Source organism: Saccopteryx bilineata, chromosome 7 (genome assembly GCF_036850765.1).
Source record: "Saccopteryx bilineata isolate mSacBil1 chromosome 7, mSacBil1_pri_phased_curated, whole genome shotgun sequence".
Taxonomy (NCBI): domain Eukaryota; kingdom Metazoa; phylum Chordata; class Mammalia; order Chiroptera; family Emballonuridae; genus Saccopteryx; species Saccopteryx bilineata.
Genome location: NC_089496.1, coordinates 110,327,892 through 110,348,958, shown reverse-complemented (window position 1 = coordinate 110,348,958; position 21,067 = coordinate 110,327,892). Strand labels below are relative to the sequence as shown.

General features: G+C 55.1%; 1 protein-coding gene across 2 annotated transcripts in view; it reads right to left on the bottom strand.

Moving 5' to 3' along the window:
- Nucleotides 1–21,067, bottom strand: part of DOCK1 (dedicator of cytokinesis 1) — a 437,923-nt gene that overhangs the window by 43,548 nt on the left and 373,308 nt on the right. For both annotated transcript variants that reach the window (XM_066240428.1, XM_066240429.1), the window contains exons 34-38: nt 12,154–12,239; nt 11,815–11,971; nt 7,668–7,708; nt 6,217–6,307; nt 2,621–2,740 (exon numbers count right to left, since the gene is read on the bottom strand). In XM_066240428.1, coding sequence (XP_066096525.1) covers nt 2,621–2,740; nt 6,217–6,307; nt 7,668–7,708; nt 11,815–11,971; nt 12,154–12,239 — 495 coding nt within the window. The remainder of the gene's footprint in view (nt 1–2,620; nt 2,741–6,216; nt 6,308–7,667; nt 7,709–11,814; nt 11,972–12,153; nt 12,240–21,067) is intronic.

Here is a 21,067-nt window from a genome sequence, read left to right as displayed (position 1 = left end):
GGGGATGAATGAAACAGACATTATCTTTTCAGTAAGGTTTGGCTACTGTCAACAGCCACAAAAAGGGGCTCCCATCATCCTTTACTGATACAGGTGCTGTCTGGGGTAGAATTGTGTCTAACCTCCCCCCCCCCCCCAGAAAAGGTATGTTGAAGTCCTTACCCATGGTATCTATGAATGTCATCTTATTTAGAAATAGGGTCTTTGGATGGAGTCAAGTTAACATGAGGTCACTCTGGGTTTAATGGGGTCCTAAATTCAACAACTGGTGTCCTTAGAAGAGGGGAGTTCTGACAGGGAGACACACACACAAGGAGGACCCTATGACAAACGGAGCCAGGGGTCTGCTTGCCGTGGAAGGCCACGGACAGCCAGCTATGTGGGACACTAAGGGGCGGCTTCTCCCCGTCACGCTCCGGGGGGACAGCACGACCCTGTGGGCACGAACAGTGCAGGCTTCCGTCCGCAGAACTGAGAGAGTCACTTCTGTCGTTTGAAGCCACCCAGACTGTGCTCATTTCTGACAGCAGTCCCCAGGAGATTCAGTCAGGGACCTTCGTGGGACTCTCTGGTCACAATTCTCAAAATGAAAAAACAAAACAAAACACAAACAGAAAAAAGCAAGAAACGAAGATAAATCCTGACGAAGCCACAGAAGGAGCTCCGAAGGCGCTCTGGTGGCAGGGTTACAGAAACATCTGGAGCGGAAGCAGCCCCTCTGCACAGACAGGGACTGTGTCCGGCTCTCGCAGCCCCTCTGCACAGACAGGGACTGTGTCCGGCTCTCGCAGCCCCTCTGCACAGACGGGGACTGTGTCCGGCTCTCGCAGCCCCTCTGCACAGACGGGGACCGGCGTCCGGCTCTCGCAGCCCTCTGCACAGACGGGGACCGGCGTCAGGCTCTCGCAGCCCCTCTGCACAGACGGGGACCGGCGTCCGGCTCTCGCAGCCCCTCTGCACAGACGGGGACCACCGTCAGGCTCTCGCAGCCCCTCTGCACAGACGGGGACCGGCGTCCGGCTCTCGCAGCCCTCTGCACAGACAGGGACTGTGTCCGGCTCTCGCAGCCCTCTGCACAGACGGGGACTGTGTCCGGCTCTCGCAGCCCCTCTGCACAGACGGGGACTGTGTCCGGCTCTCGCAGCCCCTCTGCACAGACGGGGACTGTCCGGCTCTCGCAGCCCTCTGCACAGACAGACACTGCCGTCCGGCTCTCGCAGCCCCTCTGCACAGACGGGGACCGCCGTCAGGCTCTCGCAGCCCCTCTGCACAGACGGGGACCGCCGTCCGGCTCTCGCAGCCCCTCTGCACAGACGGGGACTGTGTCAGGCTCTCGCAGCCCCTCTGCACAGACGGGGACCGGCGTCCAGCTCTCGCAGCCCCTCTGCACAGACGGGGACTGTGTCAGGCTCTCGCAGCCCCTCTGCACAGACGGGGACCGGCGTCCAGCTCTCGCAGCCCCTCTGCACAGACGGGGACTGTGTCAGGCTCTCGCAGCCCCTCTGCACAGACGGGGACCGGCGTCCAGCTCTCGCAGCCCCTCTGCACAGACGGGGACTGTGTCCGGCTCTCGCAGCCCCTCTGCACAGACGGGGACTGTGTCAGGCTCTCGCAGCCCCTCTGCACAGACGGGGACTGTGTCCGGCTCTCGCAGCCCCTCTGCACAGACGGGGACTGTGTCCGGCTCTCGCAGCCCTCTGCACAGACGGGGACCGGCGTCCGGCTCTCGCAGCCCCTCTGCACAGACGGGGACTGTCCGGCTCTCGCAGCCCTCTGCACAGACAGACACTGCCGTCTGGCTCTTGCAGCCCCTCTGCACAGACGGGGACTGTGTCAGGCTCTCGCAGGCCCTCTGCACAGACGGGGACTGTGTCAGGCTCTCGCAGCCCCTCTGCACAGACGGGAACTGCGTCAGGCTCTCGCAGCCCCTCTGCACAGACGGGGACTGCATCCGGCTCTCGCAGCCCCTCTGCACAGACAGGGACTGCATCCGGCTCTCGCAGCCCCTCTGCACAGACAGGGACTGCATCCGGCTCTCACAGCCCCTCTGCACAGACAGGGACTGCATCCGGCTCTCACAGCCCCTCTGCACAGACAGGGACTGCGTCCGGCTCTCGCAGCCCCTCTGCACAGACAGGGACTGCGTCCGGCTCTCACAGCCCCTCTGCACAAATGGACTGCATCCGGCTCTCGCCAGCCCGTCTCCGCGCGGAGACGTGTCTCTGGCGGACACAAGGGCGGCTGGCTTCCTTCGAACAGAAGTCAACAGAACGGATCGCTTTGTTTGAGCCAATTCATCGAGATGCCAACACACGACTAATTTTTCAGTGACATTAAAAAAACTATGCAACGTCAAAGGGCTGCCCTAGCTGCAAGTGCTGTCACTGCTCCGAGTCGGCGGTTTTCTGAGAGGACTGGAAAGATACTTGTGTTTTGGGTCCTGGCTTCCTGCCAGACGGGCATCTCTACAAGGACGGTTTATCTTTCTAAAAAAAGCCTTCTACTTAGAATCACGCTTCGAGCCCTCCAACACGCGACCTGTGACAGGTGTCCAATTCCCTGTGCGCGAGTACTTGCCGCGGGAAGAGCTGGCGAGAGGACGGGCCGGCCGCGCCCTTACCTTGCCTTTGTCGAAGTAGTGGATGCTCTCCTGGTAGAGCTGCTCCTTCAGCTGCCCCTGTGTCGTCGCCTGGTACCCGTCCCGCTGCGTGAGGTGCGCCGCGCACACGTCCTCCGACCACTGAGGCAGAAGCAAGGGGTGAGTCGTGCCACCGGGGCCGGGCACGTCCAGGGCCGCCCGCTGCCCACCCTCGGGGCTGAATGCATGCAGAGCACACATGTGGGGCCACACTTTGGGGACAGTAGCTGTCATCCGGCTGTCATGGGGCCCGGACACATGGGCAGACGTCTGTGCAGAGGCCGCAGCAGAGGGAAGGACAAGAGGGAGGCAGAGCTGGGTCTAGACTCCCACAGAAGGGAAACCCAGCCCGTTCTGGGCGGCACGGACCTGCTGGCTTGCTGATCATGCCTTTCCACACCTGAGAGTCAGCTATGAGCCCGGTGATTGACCCGTCTTCCTGGGTACCCGGGATGCTGGCCTCGGTCCTGTGCCACTCAGCAGTGTAATCAAGAGTGAAGAAGGCACATGGACCCCACTTCCAAGGCTTAAAAACAAGGACCCGATAGGAGACCCAGCTCCTTCCAGACGGGGCGCATGTCTATATCCTTAGCCTCGGGCACACCGCCTGGCACAGGGCGGGGGCTCAGCCAGTGCGTGTGCAAGCGTAGGATGTACCCCACGCAAGGGAAGAGCGCAGAGGTCTCGGCAAGCTGGGGGGACACGCCAAAGAGGAGGTGAGCTCATTTGATAGGTAAACCCTTGAACCTGGGCTCAACAGACCAATGACATCAAGTACGGGAGTCCATCAGACTCAATATTCAGTGAGGACTCGCCACGGGCGAGGAACTAAGTCAGAGGAGAGTCAGAGGGGCCTGAGCCGGAGACAGTGCTGTCGCCAATCAGAGCGTAATGACAAAGAGTGCCTGCAGGACCGAGTTCACAGGCACAGGGGGGCGGGCGGGAGGCACGGCTGCCCATGAGGGTCCGGGGAGACTCCTTGGAGGAAATCATCAGAATGGGCTGGCTTCTCAGGGGCCCAGGAGGTGCCGCGTGGCACTGCTTCCCAACAGACAGTGACGGTGTTGCCATAAGCAACATGCTCCCAGGCTGCCCAGACCAAAGTGGGGTGTGGGGACCCTTGGGGCTCAGGGCTGGTCGGGCCTCACCTGCGGCAGTGGGACCTGCTGTGACCCACACTTTAGGGGGACATGACAAATGAGAGGAGCTGGCTGGACAGAACAAATGACGCTGGGCACAGGGACAAAGGGACTGGCCTGCTCAAACGGGGAGCCGGACCCGAGGAGCTGGCCAGGCTCCCCAAGAGGCTCACCGTCACAGCACACACCCCTCCCCATGCTCCTGCAGCCCGACTTGGGCTGAAGCCCCAGGCTCCAAGGAACAGGGGCAGAGCGGGGCCCAGAATGGTCCTCCCCACTCTAAGCACATCAGGCGAGCGTGAGACGCCTATTCGTGGTCTGCAAACCTTTTCACCACAGACTCAGACTTGCATACCATGACCACATCTGGAAGCTACAAATTCATTAATTAATGGTATTTTCACAACAGGGCTAGATGGCTACTTTTCTGTGTGAGTAAAAGGAACCCTTAGAGGATTCTGAAATGTGATGATCATAAATCAGTAAGAATAAGAAAATTCAGGTTTCCAATGACTTCTCTGGATCTTAAAATTACTTAAGAAAATGGAATAGGCAAAGATCCTCTTATAACAGTGTTTTTCAACAGCTGGTGTGCAGTCTGGTGCCGGTCTGGCAGAAATTTCGAGCCAGTCCGCATAAGAGTTAACCATCCTGCTGTTTTATGAAGATCACAGACCCCAACCAGTGGCTGGAAAACACTGCCTACACCTCCACATACACAGGGAGAGGCGGGGTCTGACTGCCCGGCTAAAGGCTAATTAATGCCTTTATTGTCCTCGTTTGTTGACAAAAACTCCTTAACCAAAAAAAAAAAAAAAAAAAAAAAAAAAAGATTCCATTTGAAGATTTTTTGTTAAGGACCCAGAATGCATTTGCTATTGTTCTATGGAGAAGAATTTTGTTAAGAGTGTATTTGTATACTGAGCAGAATATTGTCATGTTGTTTTTGTATAACAATACAAATGATGTTCTCCAGTGTGTTGATTAAGCAGCACACATTCCCATTTACGGTGGGATCAAATCCCATTTGGGAAAAACTGCAAAACATAACAATGTACAAGATATTGGAGACCAGCAGCGGCATTCGCACTTAACTGGGAAATTCAGAGTCGCCTCGGAAAGACCGGGCCATTGGGTGTATTGATCCGGGTTGTGAAACACACCCCAAGGTGGTGCGAATCCAACAATTCAACAGATGATCGTTAACACCCGCACACATACTGTACATGTGCACACATGTGTCAGAGTTCACGCCTGACGAGCAAGCGGATGGCGAGTGTGCAGGCTGTCAACCTTATTTTGGTTTCCCCGGGGGCAAAAGAAATTTTCTTCCGTTTGCCGAAACGCCTCGTTACGGACGCTTGGGTTCCTAAGACGTGCAGGCTTGTCAGAGTGCCCAGTGGCACGGCTTGTGTCCGGTGCCCCAACTCAGATCGCCGTGGTCACAAACGACGCTGCTTGGGGGGGGGGGCTTTCTATGTTGCAAAGTCACAGGGGCTATTGGTGACTATTGACTATTGAGGAGGCACCCACACCGAGCTCCTGCCTCAAGCCTCACCATGTTTGCTTCTGAGAGGGCCCTGTGGTTTTCAGACCAAGGTGACTCCCGCCTTGGGCGTCCCCGGGGCTGTCTGCGCAGATCCGCGTCAGGGCAGCCACTGCAGACTTCAGGACTGGGCCAAGGGCTGGAAGGTTCTCGCCTAACAGGGTCCCTCCTCACTGCCTGCCATCCTGCCGTGGGCACTGCTGAGCACCCGCCGAAATGTACCCTTACCTGGATTCCTTCCATCCAGCTTCTGGGGGTGGGGGACAGGCCTGACTTTGGAAACAGAACTCCTCCAAGGAGCAGTGTTTACGCAGGGTCCCCGATTAAGTTCTAGTTCTCAACTGTTGTTGTTTATTATCCATTTCTAATTTTTCTTTTTAAAAAGAATTGATATAATTAGAAAGCTGCTCTCAGGACTTGCTCACATTTTCAACATACACAGACCTCGAGCTGGGGTAGGAACTCCTTCATCATGACCTGGTCCCTGTGCCACTAGAGAAGGAAGGGCGTGTTTTGTCCTGTCTCTCTGCAGTCCCAGAGCAGACAGGCTCTCCTTCTCGTGGCCGCTGTCCTCCACCGTTCACCGAGTCTTGTTGGTGCAAACAGGGACGGCGGCGAGATCCCTAACTCTCCGCTGCCTGACAGCCCCGGGAGGGGTGCTTATGTGATGACGCTGCTTAGTGACAACCTGCGACGGACAGTCGGTCCACAGGGCCGGACCTATCATCACCGTAAATCCTCCATCTCCTGTTGATGTCACCGCATGTGGTCAACACCCATAAATGCTTAAGTGAGAGGTTTACAAAAACGTCACAGGGGAAAAAAAAGAATACGGTTTTAAGTCATCTCTGTGGGACGGCAGGGCCACCAGCGTGCGCGGCCGTGCGGATTACCTTCAGGAGCTTGGCGTGGAGAAGCAGGGTGTACGCGGCCTCAGTGTAGTTGTCACACTCCTTGTGCAGGTCGCACAGCTTGTACAGATACCTGGGACGACAAACATTGGTGTGCTCTTAACACGTCCCCCAGTAACCTGTGCTGATGGAGGCGAGAGCCGAACTCTGCCCTCGGCAGGAAATTGGACCTGTGCACTTTTTGACAATGTCCACAATTCACAATGCCTAGGAAATGCGCTGCAGAAGGCGTTAAAAAAACAAAACAAAACCAACAAGAGTAATATACAATGTATATATACCAACAAGAGTAACATACAATGTATATATACCAACAAGAGTAACATACAATGTATATACCAACAAGAGTAATATACAATGTGTGTGTGTGTGTGTGTGTGTGTATAAAATTTAAGTCCTCTCTCTTCGGGACAAAACTGAGGATGGAACAAGGAGGTCAGACGGCACTTCAAGGTTTCTCATTCCCTCCCCCTTTTCCAGAGTGTTCTCCGTACATTTAAAGTGAGATCACATAACGCTTGATTGTGATTTCTGACATGGCTTATGGATTCCAAATGCACAAATAATCCGGAAAAGTACAAAGCCATAAGAAAGGACTCCAGGGCTCACCATGAATACGATGCACCAAGGTTGTCTGTGCCGTAAAGAAATGAGGGTTACTTTTTCATGTAAAGCAACCTCTAGTTCTGGATTAAAAATAAAAGTTAAAAACTGGACTGTCTTCCCAAAAGTTTATTATTATTATTATTATCATATGGTACTATTTTTTAAAGGAGAAAGTAAAAAATAATAATAATAAGAAGAAGAAATAGAAGGTTAGAAGACCACTCTTGGTGCGATTAAACCCACCATTGTACACTAATGCCAAGTGGGTGGTATCCTTCTCCTGGTCTTCCGAAGGGACTGTGGCTGCAGGTTTGACACTGACCCCTCATGTGACTGAGGACAGGGATCAGTCACATCCCACCACACTTGAGAAAAAGGCAAAGAGGGGCCCAAACCCAGCAGACAATACAAAGCAGGAGACTACGGTGGCAGAATAAGAAAAGACTGAAACATTTTCACAGCGCCTATTTCCAATAAAATTGATCCTATGGCTTCCTGAGAAACATTACAGTTTGTGGTGACGCCTTTTTTCAAAAGGGTCCAATGATTCGGTCAAGAGGTACAAAAACCCTGTGAAATCATCATTTATGTCTTTGCTTCTGAGCCGGCTACGTTTGAACCCCCGCACCCCGATCCCCGCCTTGTCCTGGACGGACGACAGCACCCAGGCTCGGAACACCTCTGGGTGCCCCTCACCATTCAATGTCCTGCGTCAAGGTTTCCCACAAGATCCACCCCAGTGGTTCTAAAACACGTCTTAGTGTTGCCCTGACAAGGGGCAATGATTAGACACGCAGAGAGCACAGGCACGCGTGATGCCCACCTACCTTATATACATTTCTTCTCTTTCAATTTCCTTGTAGAAATTCTGAAAAGAACCAAACCACAATTGTTTTAGGAAACTCGTTCTAGAGAAGGGGTGACATGCACATGAAATTTTCACACAGTTCTTCAACTTGTGTCCAACCCAGTCAAATGGACCCAGCTCTTTGGACTAACACCACAAAGTCACATATGATGTAAAAATTAACTTACACACTTCTTTTTTTTTGGGGGGGGAGGGAGGAAGCAATTCTAATGATTGTATTTCCTGCACTGAAAATAAAATTCTATCCAAAGATTTGACATCTCAACCATGCTTAACCATTGTCATCTCAAAATAAATAAATAAATATCCCAAATTTGGGAATAAGCATGATTGGATAATTCAAAGCCTGCTGGGCTCAGCCTAAGTGCCACAAGAAGGTGACAGGGTACCCAATGGAGTAGCCACTTGACACATGGATGCACCTATAAAGTCAGTTCAATTAAAACTAAATGACGTTAAAAATTCACTTCCTCCATGGTACCTGCCACACTTTGAGAGCTAGGGCTCGCGGCCCTGGATTGAACGGTGCTGACCCAGAACACACCCACCACCACAGAAATCTCTATTGGATGGCACTGCTCCGGACAGACAGACCTTCCCAATGACAGCCAGAAGACAGGCTGCCACTTCGGGAGCAGCTGTGTGTAACATGGATGGAGAGAGGCTAGTTCACAGGGCCCGTAGCACAGGTCAGTTATTCCCACACGGAGTAAACTATCTTCTGGGTGAGCACACACGAGTCTGTCAAACTTCCTATGTCTTCACGTGGCCACCTGTCAGCACTTCCACACACGGATCTCAGATGGACGGTGCAGAAGGCACCTAAGACCTGCGGGTGCAGGGACCAGCGGCCACTTTCCCTGTGACATTTAGCACCCGACCCGAAGTCAGTGTGCTGACCCGGGGCCCGAAGTAACAAGGGAGGAACACCATGAAGGCACGTGTGGTCCGGTGAGATCAAACAGCCTGTCCAGTTTCACGAGCAAAGAAAGACATTGCTCGCACAACTGAGCTCCCTGAAAAGAAATGGTAAGTGAGGGAAGTCAGAGGGGGTGCGTTCAGAAAAACGCGCCGAGATCCTCACGTTTTGCTGCCTGGGAGACCTGAACGTCCTCTGGATCACAGGCCGCGGCTGGGGTAATGAGGGTATTCTCAGCAGACGGCCCAGAGTGAGGTCTCAAAGGCACGCGAGGAGCCCTTCACCTCCAACACTGTCTCGCTCGTATTGACAAAGCCGCCGTTTCACGCCACCCTCTCCGGCTCTCCTAGTTTTGATCCTTTCCTATGCTTTTGATCATTCCCCTTCATGCCGTTTCACATCGAGGATGGCGTACGACCTTCCTGTCTCTCCCCCGAGCCAGCCAGCCAGCGAGTGAGGGAGGGAAATGTCTTGTTTCCTGCCGGCCCGAGTTCTCTCTCCTTCTGAGGTCTTCAAAAGCCTCTCCAGGATGTGAGGACGCTCATCTCCAACCCCGGTTTCTACACAAAAACCCCTGTGTCTCTGTGTGAGCGTGTGGAGGCTTGGGCTCCATTCGTGGGCTCTGCAAGTGGCATCCTGACCCACAGACCCCTCTCTCTCCAGTCCCCTCCACACCAGGGCTGAGGTCCGGGCCGGGCTCTGAGCCTAGCGGCTCCCGGAACCACCCCAACCAGTACCAGGTCCTCAGCTCAACCCCACCAGCGTGCCCTGAGCCTTCAGAACACACACTTGGCCTTGAATTTCAGTAGCGTCCTCCTTCATGGCTTAGACAGGTGCCAAGACGCTTAGAATTCCAGCAGGAACCGCCTTAGCTGGCCTTGCAAAGGAGCCGTGCAAAGAGGAACTCCTCTTGGTAAAAGAACAAGTCGAGGCCCTGGCCAGTTGGCTCAGCGGTAGAGCGTCGGCCTGGCGTGCGGGGGACCCAGGTTCGATTCCCGGCCAGGGCACATAGGGGAGGCGCCCATTTGCTTCTCCACCTCCCCCCCCTCCTTCCTCTCTGTCTCTCTCTTCCCCTCCCGCGCAGCCAAGGCTCCATTGGAGCAAAGATGGCCCGGGTGCTGGGGATGGCTCCTTGGCCTCTGCCCCAGGCGCTAGAGTGGCTCTGGTCGCGGCAGAGCAATGCCCCGGAGGGGCAGAGCATCGCCCCCTGGTGGGCAGAGCATCGCCCCTGGTGGGTGTGCTGGGTGGATCCCTGTCGGGTACATGCGGGAGTCTGTCTGACTGTCTCTCCCCGTTTCCAGCTTCAGTAAAAAAAAAAAAAAAAAAAGAACAAATGAACAAGTCGACCAGCCCCAGAGATGAGCGGACAGACGGTTCACTTTGTAGAACCACCAGACAACGCAACAGAATTACTGACCAGCGAGGACAGGTCGTGTGATGATCAGGTGACCAATGCAGGTTGACAGAATCCCAGACGTGCCTTGTGTGGGCTGGGGACCACGTCTAGGGGACTTGGCCCACTGCAGAGTGACTGACCGCTCATGTCTTTTCTTTTTCTATTTTTTTTTATAGGTACAAGAAAGACTAGGGCATGAATGGCCCACACAACACAGAATGTGCCACTCATCCCATTTGTCCAGAAGCCACAGCATGGGTTCTAGAGGAAATTTGACAAAGGGTCTAAGGGGCACCAATACAGCTTCTGATCCTTATTTGATTTTCCAGCATTAGGATTTCTGCTCAGTGACGCATGGAGGCCACGTTAACTACTTCTAACATACGCTTAGATATACATCTATTTTCATCTAGAGGGACACAGAGTCATCTTTATGACACTCTTAGTTTCATTAAAAAAAGATAAGGGTAAAAATAGACCGGGAAATTAAAAATACATTTGTGTTTCTATTTTGCATGTCTAAACGTGAGCTGGGCAGTGAATAACTAAGACACAGTTTTCTTGTTTGTTTTTAAGCCATAACCTATTTTTATTTTTTATATTTTTTGTTTTTGTGATGGGGGGGTTGGTGTGGGAAATCCAGAACCATGTAGAACAAAGCAGGAGGAGAGATTCCTTGCTTTGCGGCCTTGGGACCAGCAAGGGAGTTAGAACCCCTCCTAGGGCTGGGAGTTGGCTTTTCTAGCTCCTGTGGGAACAGGAGAGGCGGAGAGGAAGGTGCAGGGAGCTGTGACCCCAGACATGGGGTCCTGCAGCTCCTGAGAGCCATGAGCTGGGCCAGGCACCCCTGTAGCTGAGTGTGTCCTACAGTTTCCTAAACATTCATCGCCCGGAGGCATGTCCTGACGCACCACCAGGATGCCAGGGCGTGTGTGCCCACAGACCCCAGCCACGCCGCATGACGTGACAGCCAGTGTGCAAGCAGTCCTATGGGGGGTGGGGGGCGTGCCCACCCAGCCATTGCTGTGGTCACACATCAGTTTCCTGTGGCCACCATAACAACTGATCATGACCTGTCAGGTTCCAGAGAGCTAACTCTGAAATCAAGCTGTCGGCAGGCCCACGTCCCCTCTGAGGACTCCGGGGATGAGTGCAGCCTTGTCCCTTCCAGCCTAGGGGTCTCGGCTGTCCCTTTGATGAGGGTGTCTCAGCACCCTCACCTCTGCCTCCGTCTCCATGAGGATGTCGCTGTGTCACTTATAAGGACCCTTGTCACTGGATTTAGGAACCTCCTGGGTAATCCAGGGTGACGTCATCTCAAGATCCTTAACTGAATCATTTCTGCAAAGAGCTCTGTTTTCCCAAATAAGGTCACATTGACCAGGTTCTGAGGATTAGAACCTGGCAGCATCTAGCCCACGGCGGGACACGTGGACCATCTCTGAACAAGGAAACCCTCAGACCCGTAACTACCAGGATGCCACCTGGCGACCACCTAGGACAGCTCGCACTCACTCCCCCAGGAAGCATCCGGAAGGGAGCCAGCGGCTGTGCAGACTTGCCCAGAGCAGACCTGCACACCGTCCTTCAGCCGACGAGGGTGTGAGCAAGGGAAGCTCGCCCTGCCCGGGAAGCGCCCGGGCCGGACACCTCGGGGCTCGAGGCGCCCCAGCGCGTGGTGGGGATGGGGCAGGGGACACGGGGACACGGGGGACACGGGGGACAGGGGACACGGGGGACATGGGGGGACGGGGGACAGGGGACACGGGGGACACGCCACAGCGCACTCACCAGCACGTTGACGGTGCAGCTCATGCGGTTCTCCTTGTTCTCGTCGTGCATGATGGTTCTGTAGTCCAGCAGCCGCTCCATCAGGCGCACGACCAGCCTCACAAAGGTCTCCCCCGTCTTGGCGAGGTACTTGTGCTTCCGACAGTGCTCCAGGAGTCTGCGCGGGGGCGGGGGGGCACAGGGGGCCCCGTGAGCCCCGCGCTCTCCGGGACGACCATGTCCCCGCCACCAGCACACTGTCAGCATCGCCGGGCTCCGGAGTCCATCGGCCTCCGTCTGAGACCACTTGCCCCTCTCCGTGCTGACGGATGCGAGCCCCGCCCCCTGACCGACACTTACATTTTGTCAAACAGCACTTTGTACTGCTCGTCTCCCCGGCCGCCTTCCACCTCGTGGTCCAGCTTGGTGATGATCTCATTTTCGAACTGAAATGAAAACAGAGGAAGTGTCAGGAATCGGAGTGGCGGAGAGTTCGTTCCCTTCGTGGGTGGAGCGTCCACGGCACACACACCGGCAAGGGAGCACCGGCCGATTGCTCCCCTACGCCTCGGAAGCCTGATTTCAGGTACCAGTCGCCGTCCCCGAGCCCTGGACAGGTTAGCTCAGCTGGTCAGAGCATCGTCCCAGAAGCCTGGGGTTGCAGGTTCAAGGCCCGGTCAGGGCACATACACAAATCACCCAACAAATGCATACAGACATGGAACAACAAGAAATCAATATTTCTCTCTCTCTTTCCTTTCCTCTCTCTCTCAAATCAATTACATAATAATAGTAAGAAGAAGAGTTGCTGTCCCCCAGCCCCTGGCAACGGTGGAAGGTCCCCCGTCACAGGGAAATCTTGCTTTTCCTTCCCTTGGTCGAGGGACGGAGGCATGCCAATTCTGACAGTCGGGACACGAGTCAGAGAGAGAATGACAAGGAAACAGGAGGGGGATGAAGGGGCTGCGTGACAACGTGTCTCACACGCCGTTCTCCGAGAGAACAAGCAGCATCTACAAGAGCCCGGGGGTTCTGGGGAGAGAACAGATGGTGTTCGCTTCCCAGCAATCTGAAAACATCCGGAAGCCCTTCCCTGCCACTCCTCGAGGGAGCCCAGGGAGGCCCTCCCTCTGGCTGAGAGGATGCTGTATGAGACGAGAGAGACCAGAGAGGCGCTGGCTCCAAAGACGTACCAGCGCCTTCCCACAGCTTCCGGGCGGGCTTCCTGAACCTCGGGAGGTGGGCGGGGACCGCCCGAGCCGGCTGGCTGTCTCTCCGACCCACGCTTTCCGAAACACCCCGTGGCTGATCAGGCTGGAAAGAACGAACTAGCCCGATAATGACGTACAATGAACGCACCCACATCCTTGCTGCGCAGTCCCCTGTCCCTGGCAGGACTCTGAGCGGCCGCAGTGCTGGGATTCTAGCCAGGTGACTGCCAGGCTGTCGGTGGCCCTGAGGTCACCCATAGACACCTGGGACAGGTAGGGAGGCGGGGCAGGGAGAGACTCAGTTCCCCCAAGGAGGAACTGACAGAGGACGGGCAGGAGGAACCGTAGCCGAGTGCAGGAAGCACACCCACCACGGCCGCGGGCCGCTGGGACCCCTCTACCACACACGCCCAGACATGTGTACCCAGGCTGCCACCCAAGTCCCCTGCTGTTGTCAGGGTCCCGTAAGAGTTTCAGCCTCCTGAGAGCAAGGATTCCCTTCTCCCTTGGTCACTGCTGTGTCCCCAACACCCAAGCAGGGCCAGGGATGCACGCATGACGTCCACATAAACTACTGGACACACTCTGTGCTGAACTGGAACTGGGGTGGGTGGGTGGGGATTAATGTGTCCGCAAAGGAGCAGACCCTCCGGTTGCCCAGACACGTGCTCTCGTGGCCACGCCAGCCGAGCGGTGAACACACTAATCAGAGGGCCTGCCGCAGGGACGGCAGATGCCACTCCTGCCCTGGGGACTCAGGTGGCGGCTGATTGTGGCCCCCTGTGAAGCAGAAGGCCAGAGGTCCCGGGAGGCCCAGGGAGGGGCCCGAAAGGAAGTCTGTCTGACCTCGACTGGGCCCTGCGTCTGAGCCCAGCGGGACCCTGCGGCAGACAAGAGGAGCGGCAGTCGGACCTGCGGAGAAGCATCGGTTCCTGCTGCACATCAAGGAGCGGCCACTTGGCAGGAAGCTGGACCTCAGAGCAGCCCCGTGATCCCCTCCCCGATCTGCCCCTCCATCTCCTCTCCCTGACAGACACACACCCTCCTTTTCATTCTGTTTAGCCTCAGAAGAGCAGGGATTTCAGGAACACAGAAAAAGAGATGGTTTTAGGGAAGAAGAAAGGACAACCTGCTCTTTTTCCCCTTTTTTTTTTTCCCAACTGAAGTCTGACAATGATGACTTCTATTGTGAACGAGCAACCTTTTGATAGTAACCCACTATTACTCTGCTCTGTACAAGAACAGGTTCGACCCAAGGCAGTTCTTCTCCGGAACCCAGTGCGGGGCCGACCGCCGGCGTTTTCGGACAGCCCCGTCTCCCCCACGTCGGCGCCATCATGGGGACCACCAGAGAGGCTGAGCGCTGGGCGAGGTGGATCCTTCAGAACAGAGAGCTGAGATTCAAAGCGAGGCTGAATGTAATTAACACCCACGATTCAAGTCCACACCTGTGTCCTGAGCACCCAGGGAACAGGCACCGGGAACGCAGAAGAGCTTGCCTCACCCTCCCATCGGCAAAGGCGCGGGGGTTTCCGGGGGGCTCACCCTAGGTAATCAGAAGACACTGGAGCTTGTGGGGGGGGGGGCTACCTCCCGGAAAGGGCAGGTTTCCTGTTTCCACGTAAACCTCGCTGTCACAGACGATGTGACGAGGAAGCCTCCCACTCAGCGAGCAGCCTGCCTATCCCATTCTGACGGAGGAGCTTAACGTGTTCTAAAAAGACTGACTGAGGAGTAAATCGGAAGAACACAGCTGATTCTAATTTTACCCACCCAGCGTTGACAAGCAGCAATTTACCCAAACACCTGCAACCCTGCTCTGCTTCTTAGCGGAGGATTCGTCGACCCCCCGCTCTGCGGCGAGCTGCTCCTATACCTTCCCAGGGTCTCTGCGGATTTTTAGCCGGACGGACAGAACCACCGGCGAGGGCTGCATGCATATGTGGGTGGGCACCGTCATCAGGGGGAATGATTCTGTCCAAACGGTTCAGAGGACGTGCATTTGTTGATGGAGCAGGGCTGGTCTGATAAAAATCGCACTGATCACCTTCGTCAGCACCTGCTGTCTATCTAGTCCTTTGCAGCTGGGCTCTCTGCCGGCCAGGAGGACATTTAGCAAGGGTCTACATGACGGCTCAAAGGGCGGCAGAAGCCTGCTTGCGTGAGAAGACGGATCACCACACGGGGGTTTCCTCTCTTCTGCATGACCAGTATTGCCACGAGAATACCCACAGGGTATCCCACTAACAATACAGAGTGTCTCTGTGCATGACTCCAACACTGGCAGCCCTCCGAGAACTGAGGACAGAAGAGGCCGTCTTTGAATGCAGGGCTTTCTTGGAAGGGGGCTGTTCTAGTGCACGTGGAGGAGCTCAGGTGGGGTGCGGGGGACCGTGCTCGCAGGGGCATTGATACGGCTGTTAGTTCCACTGATGCAGAAAGGAATACGGCTCAGCACTCCGTGCCACTGTGACCCTCGGGTTCCTGGCTCCGACGTAAGGTATCACGGGGTGCAGGACTCCACACTGGATAATCCAAAAGCCAGCTCTCTCCACGGCCTAGAGTGTGCACCTTTGTTTTGGGTTCAGTTTCCCATTCTATCACTGCACGGAATGTATGAAATGTAAACACGCCCTTATAAAATAGAGGAATCCCGATTTTGCAGACATCCGTCCACCTGGGCTACGTAGGGACCATGTTGGGAAACGGGACCCGGATGGAAGGGCTTGCCCAGGAGTTCACCACACCAAGACCGCGCTCGGAGGACGTCCGGAACTGTGTGGGCTGCGGTGGACCCTGCGTGGACGGTTGGCGCTGTGCCCTGCAAGCTCTGCTTTCACCTGCTGGTCAGCATGGCTCTCCAGCTACCGGACACAGGACCATGGTCCTAGGCCACCCCCCCCTGGGGGCAGAGACGAAGGAATTGGAGTGTCTGCTTCTGCACGTGCAGGCAGAGCCCATCCCCCAAACGGCAGAGCCATGTCCGTTCTCCTCGGCAGCGACAGGAGGGGTGGCCGGAGAGCATCTCGGGACTGTAACTGTACCAAGAACAGGACACGCGGCCGAAAGCAGGAGCTGGCACGGCCGGGCAGGGAGCAGCGCCTGGCGCTCCGGCAGCCGGGGACCACGGGGCCTGCACGCCGACATCCACCAGGTGCCCGAGTCCCCGCGCTCTGTGGCTCAGCGCAGACACGCGGGTGTTTTATGTACTGCGTTCCTCTTCCTTAACCACTCTGTAAACTTAATGACACACCTAATTAATCTTTGGCGCTCCGCTCCCCGCATGCTAAGCTCCCCACATCCTCTACGTCCCACAAGCAGGCAGCTGGCTGACCCAGAAACTTCTGTGAAGTGCTCAGGAGCCCAGAGGCTCCGAGGCCCCATACCTGAGCAGCCCGGCCACGCCTCCGACAGGTGTGTGACCCGGATCCAGGAGGGACTTCGGGGCATGTGTGCAGTGACAGGGCACACCAGGAGCATGCCCTCAGAGGGAGGCCATACAATTCCGTGAAGGGAGATTGTGGGAGCAGGGGCATCTCTTTTCTGGAGGCCTTTTTTTTTGTGACAGAGACAGAGAGGGACAGATAGGAACAGACAGACAGGAAGGAGAGAGATAAGCATTAACTCTTCGTTGAGGCACCTTTGTTGTTCATTGATTGTTTTCTTATATGTGCCTTGACCAGGGGGCTATAGCAGAGCGAGTAACCCCTTGCTCAAGTCAGTGACCTTGGCCTAAAGCTGGTGAGCCTTGCTCAAATCAGATGAGCCCACACTCAAGCCGATGACCTCGGGGTTTCAATCCCGGGTCCTCGCATCCCAGTCCGATGCTCTATCCACTGCGCCACCACCTGGCCAGGTGGCTGGAGGCCTTTGAAGGCCAGAATTCAACATAATCAGGTCTCCTGGAGTCGAGGGCATTAGCATCCATGATCTCCCCATGTGCTTCAGGTCTGCAGTCCCATGAAACAAAAGAAGCCCGACTCTTGTCCGTGTTTCCTGGTTAAGCATCCAAAACCACGGGCCCAAGTGTGACTCTGAAATGGGAATCAAAATAAACCAACCCACCCAACCCCAATTCCAATGAATTGAAGAATAAACAAGCTGAAATGGCCACCAGACTCACTCCCACACACATTACAATGACAATGTACTGGCTTCCCCACAGAGTAGCACAAGCGGCCGACACCTACTGTGGTCACTTGATTGTTTGCTTAAGGCAGGGGTCTCAAACTCAACTCAGCATGTGGGCCGCAGAGCAAGATCACGGCCGCACTAGGTCTACAAAAGGCAACTGTTACGCAACACTTTTCTCACTGCAGTTGAAAACAAAAAAAAAATCAGTACAACAAGCACAATCGTACATGCAGTTTACTCAGTGTCACAAAACGACCAGAAACTGTAGTTCGCATCACAACTGCTGTTAACTAAGCTAATATCTAGCTAGGATGCTAGAGAAATGAAAAATACAAGTAGGCCCCTAGGCTTACTTAATTTTATCCAAAATATTTTGAACTTCATGGATTAGTCTGCAGGCTGCACAAAATTGTTCGGCGGGCCGCATGCGGCCCGCGGGCCGCGAGTTTGAGACCCCTGGCTTAAGGTCACCAGCCTGGGCAGTAGGCAGAGGCCACTTAGAGAATCAGGAACAGCGTGGGCACAAAGCCTGTTCACGTTCTGAGACCGTTACAGCTACCTGGGACTTTCTGGAGCACGTGACCGTCCCTCCCCCAGAAGACGGGAAGATGCTGTGGGGACTATTCCGTCCCCTTTTTACGAATGGTCTGGAGACCGCATGTTGTTACTGCCAACTCATAGTTGTGAGTTCTGTATTTTCCAAAGACGTAACAAATGGAGTTCTTTTAAAAGGTGCCAAAGAGAATTAAGGTATGTTTTATTTATTTACTTTTAACGAAGCCAAGTCCAGTGAGGCGGAGGCTGGCGGTCGGTTCCTTTGGGGGCGGGGACGCTGTCAGGTGGGGTGAGGTGGGTTTCAGGGCAGGTGGAGGCCCACGGGGTAACATGAGGCAGCAGGTCTACACAGACAGCATACAGGGCCCTAAGACACTGATGTCGAAGCTCTCATGCTGGCTTGGCGGACGCTGAAATCTTTCATAAAGAACCTCACCTCTGGGGAAAACAATAACCACCACCACTATTTCCCCAAGTTCCAGTTTAAGTGGCAACAGCCCCTCCTCTGGGGTGGGCACAGGGGACAGCAGACACCACTGGTTGAGGAGTGGACATTTTGCAAAGACAGAGACCAGAGAATGAGTCCCCGCTACCTACGAGGACCTGCCCAGAACAAATGGCATCACACTGACCGAAGGCACGGCCTGCAGTGCGGGGAAGCGTGTCCCGGGCCACCGCGACGGGCACATGGATAATAGCACGCTGCCACCAGGCCAGTCCACTCACTGCACACAGAGCGACAGGCAGGCCCAGTGACACCCAGGCAAGGACACCTATTCTGGAAGAAGATTCCCGCCCCTTCCCGCCGCAGTGGTGCCCAGAAAGCAGACTCCCGGGGAAGGCTGTGTCAGAACCTGCTGATGAAATGTGGGCGGGGCGGCCGGGGGGAGGGGGCACCCTGGGGAGCCCTGGGCACGCCCACCTGTGACACAGGCTTCTGAAGTCCCAACAGTGAACTGACGCAGCTTAATCTTGAGTAAAACAGCAGGGTTTTCTTCTGAGTCTACAGGGAGGTCCCCTCCCTACTCTAACCGCAAGAGAGGACGCATGAGTTCGCCAACGTAGCCTGTTCGCCGCCCACAGGCACAGCACAGAAGGTAGACGGAGCCTCGGCTCCAAGTGCAGAAGTTTTATACACATGAAAAACCTTCAGGTCCTCTCACCCTGTGACGTGTGCACACATCTGTAATAAAAGGGGGGACGGTGTAATAAGCCCTTGTTGATGAGGCTAATATGGTTCAGTAAATGGACTGGTGGCGGATGAGTGAGACTCCAGCCAGCCAGCCTGTCCTAGCAGCACCCTGAGGAGGAGGCAGGGGCGTGACCACCCTGCATATTCACCGACACCCCCTGCGAGGAACAGGAGGGCGGGCCTCGTGCTCCAGGAGCGCAGCTGATAAAAGACAAGCGTTAATCCAAGGACAGAGAGCAGCTAGAAAAGACACAGCAAGTCCAGGGACCCATGCAGGGGTCCGGGGTGGGGCCCTGAGCGAGGGACCGGGAGACACCGACGAGCGCTGGGGAGAAGACAGGGGACGGGCACGTCACTGCCACCACCGTGGAGGACAAGCGAGGACAGGCCAGGGTCCCCTCGATACAGACGCCGATGACAAGGGGCCCGGCAGCCATCGGACGACGGGAAGCAGCGGGTCCAGGAGGAATGACGTTCCCCAGTGGCACTGCACCACATGAGGTGGCGGGGCGCCCACAGAAAGAAGAAACAAAGCATCCCGACAAAAGAGGAAATGCATCTCCCCCCAATTCACAAGCAAAGATCCATAGTACAGCCGAGTGATTTTCCCTCCACGAATCTTCGTTTTCCTGCTTCTCTTTGAGAAACCTCTGTTGCGTCCTACCCACTCGCCTGCCGTGGGTCCAGCGGGCAGCGTCCTCATGCGCCGGCTTGCACGACACACATCCGGGCGGGCGTGTTGAACGACATGTGCGTGACTACCTCACGGTGTTGTTTTCCTGGGAAGACGTCCCCCGAGTGAGAGGACACGGACATGTTCGCAGGAGTCTGCCGGGAGATGTTCTAAAGCCACAGAGAGTGTGGAAGGGAAGAGGGGGCCGTTCAGAACCCGGACTCTCGTTCCTGTCTCTCTCCCGGCTGCCCTTGACCTTGGCCCAAAGACGGCTTAAAAGAATAGCGAAGGCTGTAACACTTCCAGGGTCTTTGTTTGCCTTTCCTGGGCTGGGCAAGGGATATCTGTCTACCTACACTTTCCTCTTGTCCTGGTTTCCTAATTCCAGGGCATTTTTTCCCCAGAAGGTCTTCCTTTGAGCTGGATTCACAGAACATTCGGAAAGTCAGATGCATTTTTTTTTCAGCGCAGGGAAAAGCACTTCAAACAGCAATTCCTGGTTCTGGTGAGTTGGCAGTGAGAATGGACCACGCTTTAGTGCCAGCAGCAGTGGAGATGGGTCAAATCTTACAGCAATAATAATAATAATAATAATAATAATTTGGCCATAATGTCAAAAGTCACAAACATATCTTGAATTGGCAATCCCACTTTTTTGAGAATGTATATACCGGGAGAACTCGGAAAGAAAGCCAAGCTCCATGCACGCACACTGATTCTGAGTAGTGGAAAACCTTCACACCGTCTAGATGCCCAGTGAGAGGGATGAATCAGAGGAGATGAGCCACGGCATCGATGAGGCGTCGTGCCAGCTCTCACACTGCAGTGAGCTGCTGCGCGGTAATCAAGGAAGCTGTCCTTGCTACATTGTCCAACAGAAAGAACAGGAGGGTTTGGACAATGTTTACAACACTACACTTACATGTGTACAATGACAGATTGTCGACCCGCAGGACAAACACAGCTGTTCTTTGACAACAGACTCTTTATTTTGAGAAATAAATAAATGTAAGGAAATCTTCCTCACCCATAAGAAAGAAATGAAAGAAGGAAGGGAGGGAGGGAGGGAGGGAAAAAGGGAGGGAGGAAGAGAAAGAAGGGGGAGGGAGGGAGGGAGAGAGAGAGGAGAGAGGGAAGGTGGCCTTTCTGGGTTTGCTTTGATTCACCTCTCACAACATCCCTTTTGAGTACAATCTGTCTTTATACTCAAGTTAGAGCTCTGAATTGGAAACTTAAAGATGTTCAGTGACCCGCTCAAGACCCAGGTTGTCCCAGGCTAAGCCAGGAATCACAGTGCCCCTGACTTCTATGCCTAAACTCAACTCCACCTCACGGAGTGGGGCTCTTCTGGGTTGCCCGCCTTGTCCTTCGTTCTGGGAAACGGCCCCACTGCTCCCCCTGGACCCTTACCCCCCCCTGTAATGATGACGGAGAGTGACCAGTGAGCCTCTGCGAGCTACCCAAAGCCCCCAAGCCGGACAGCACCAGGTGGGCATGGAACACCTGCTC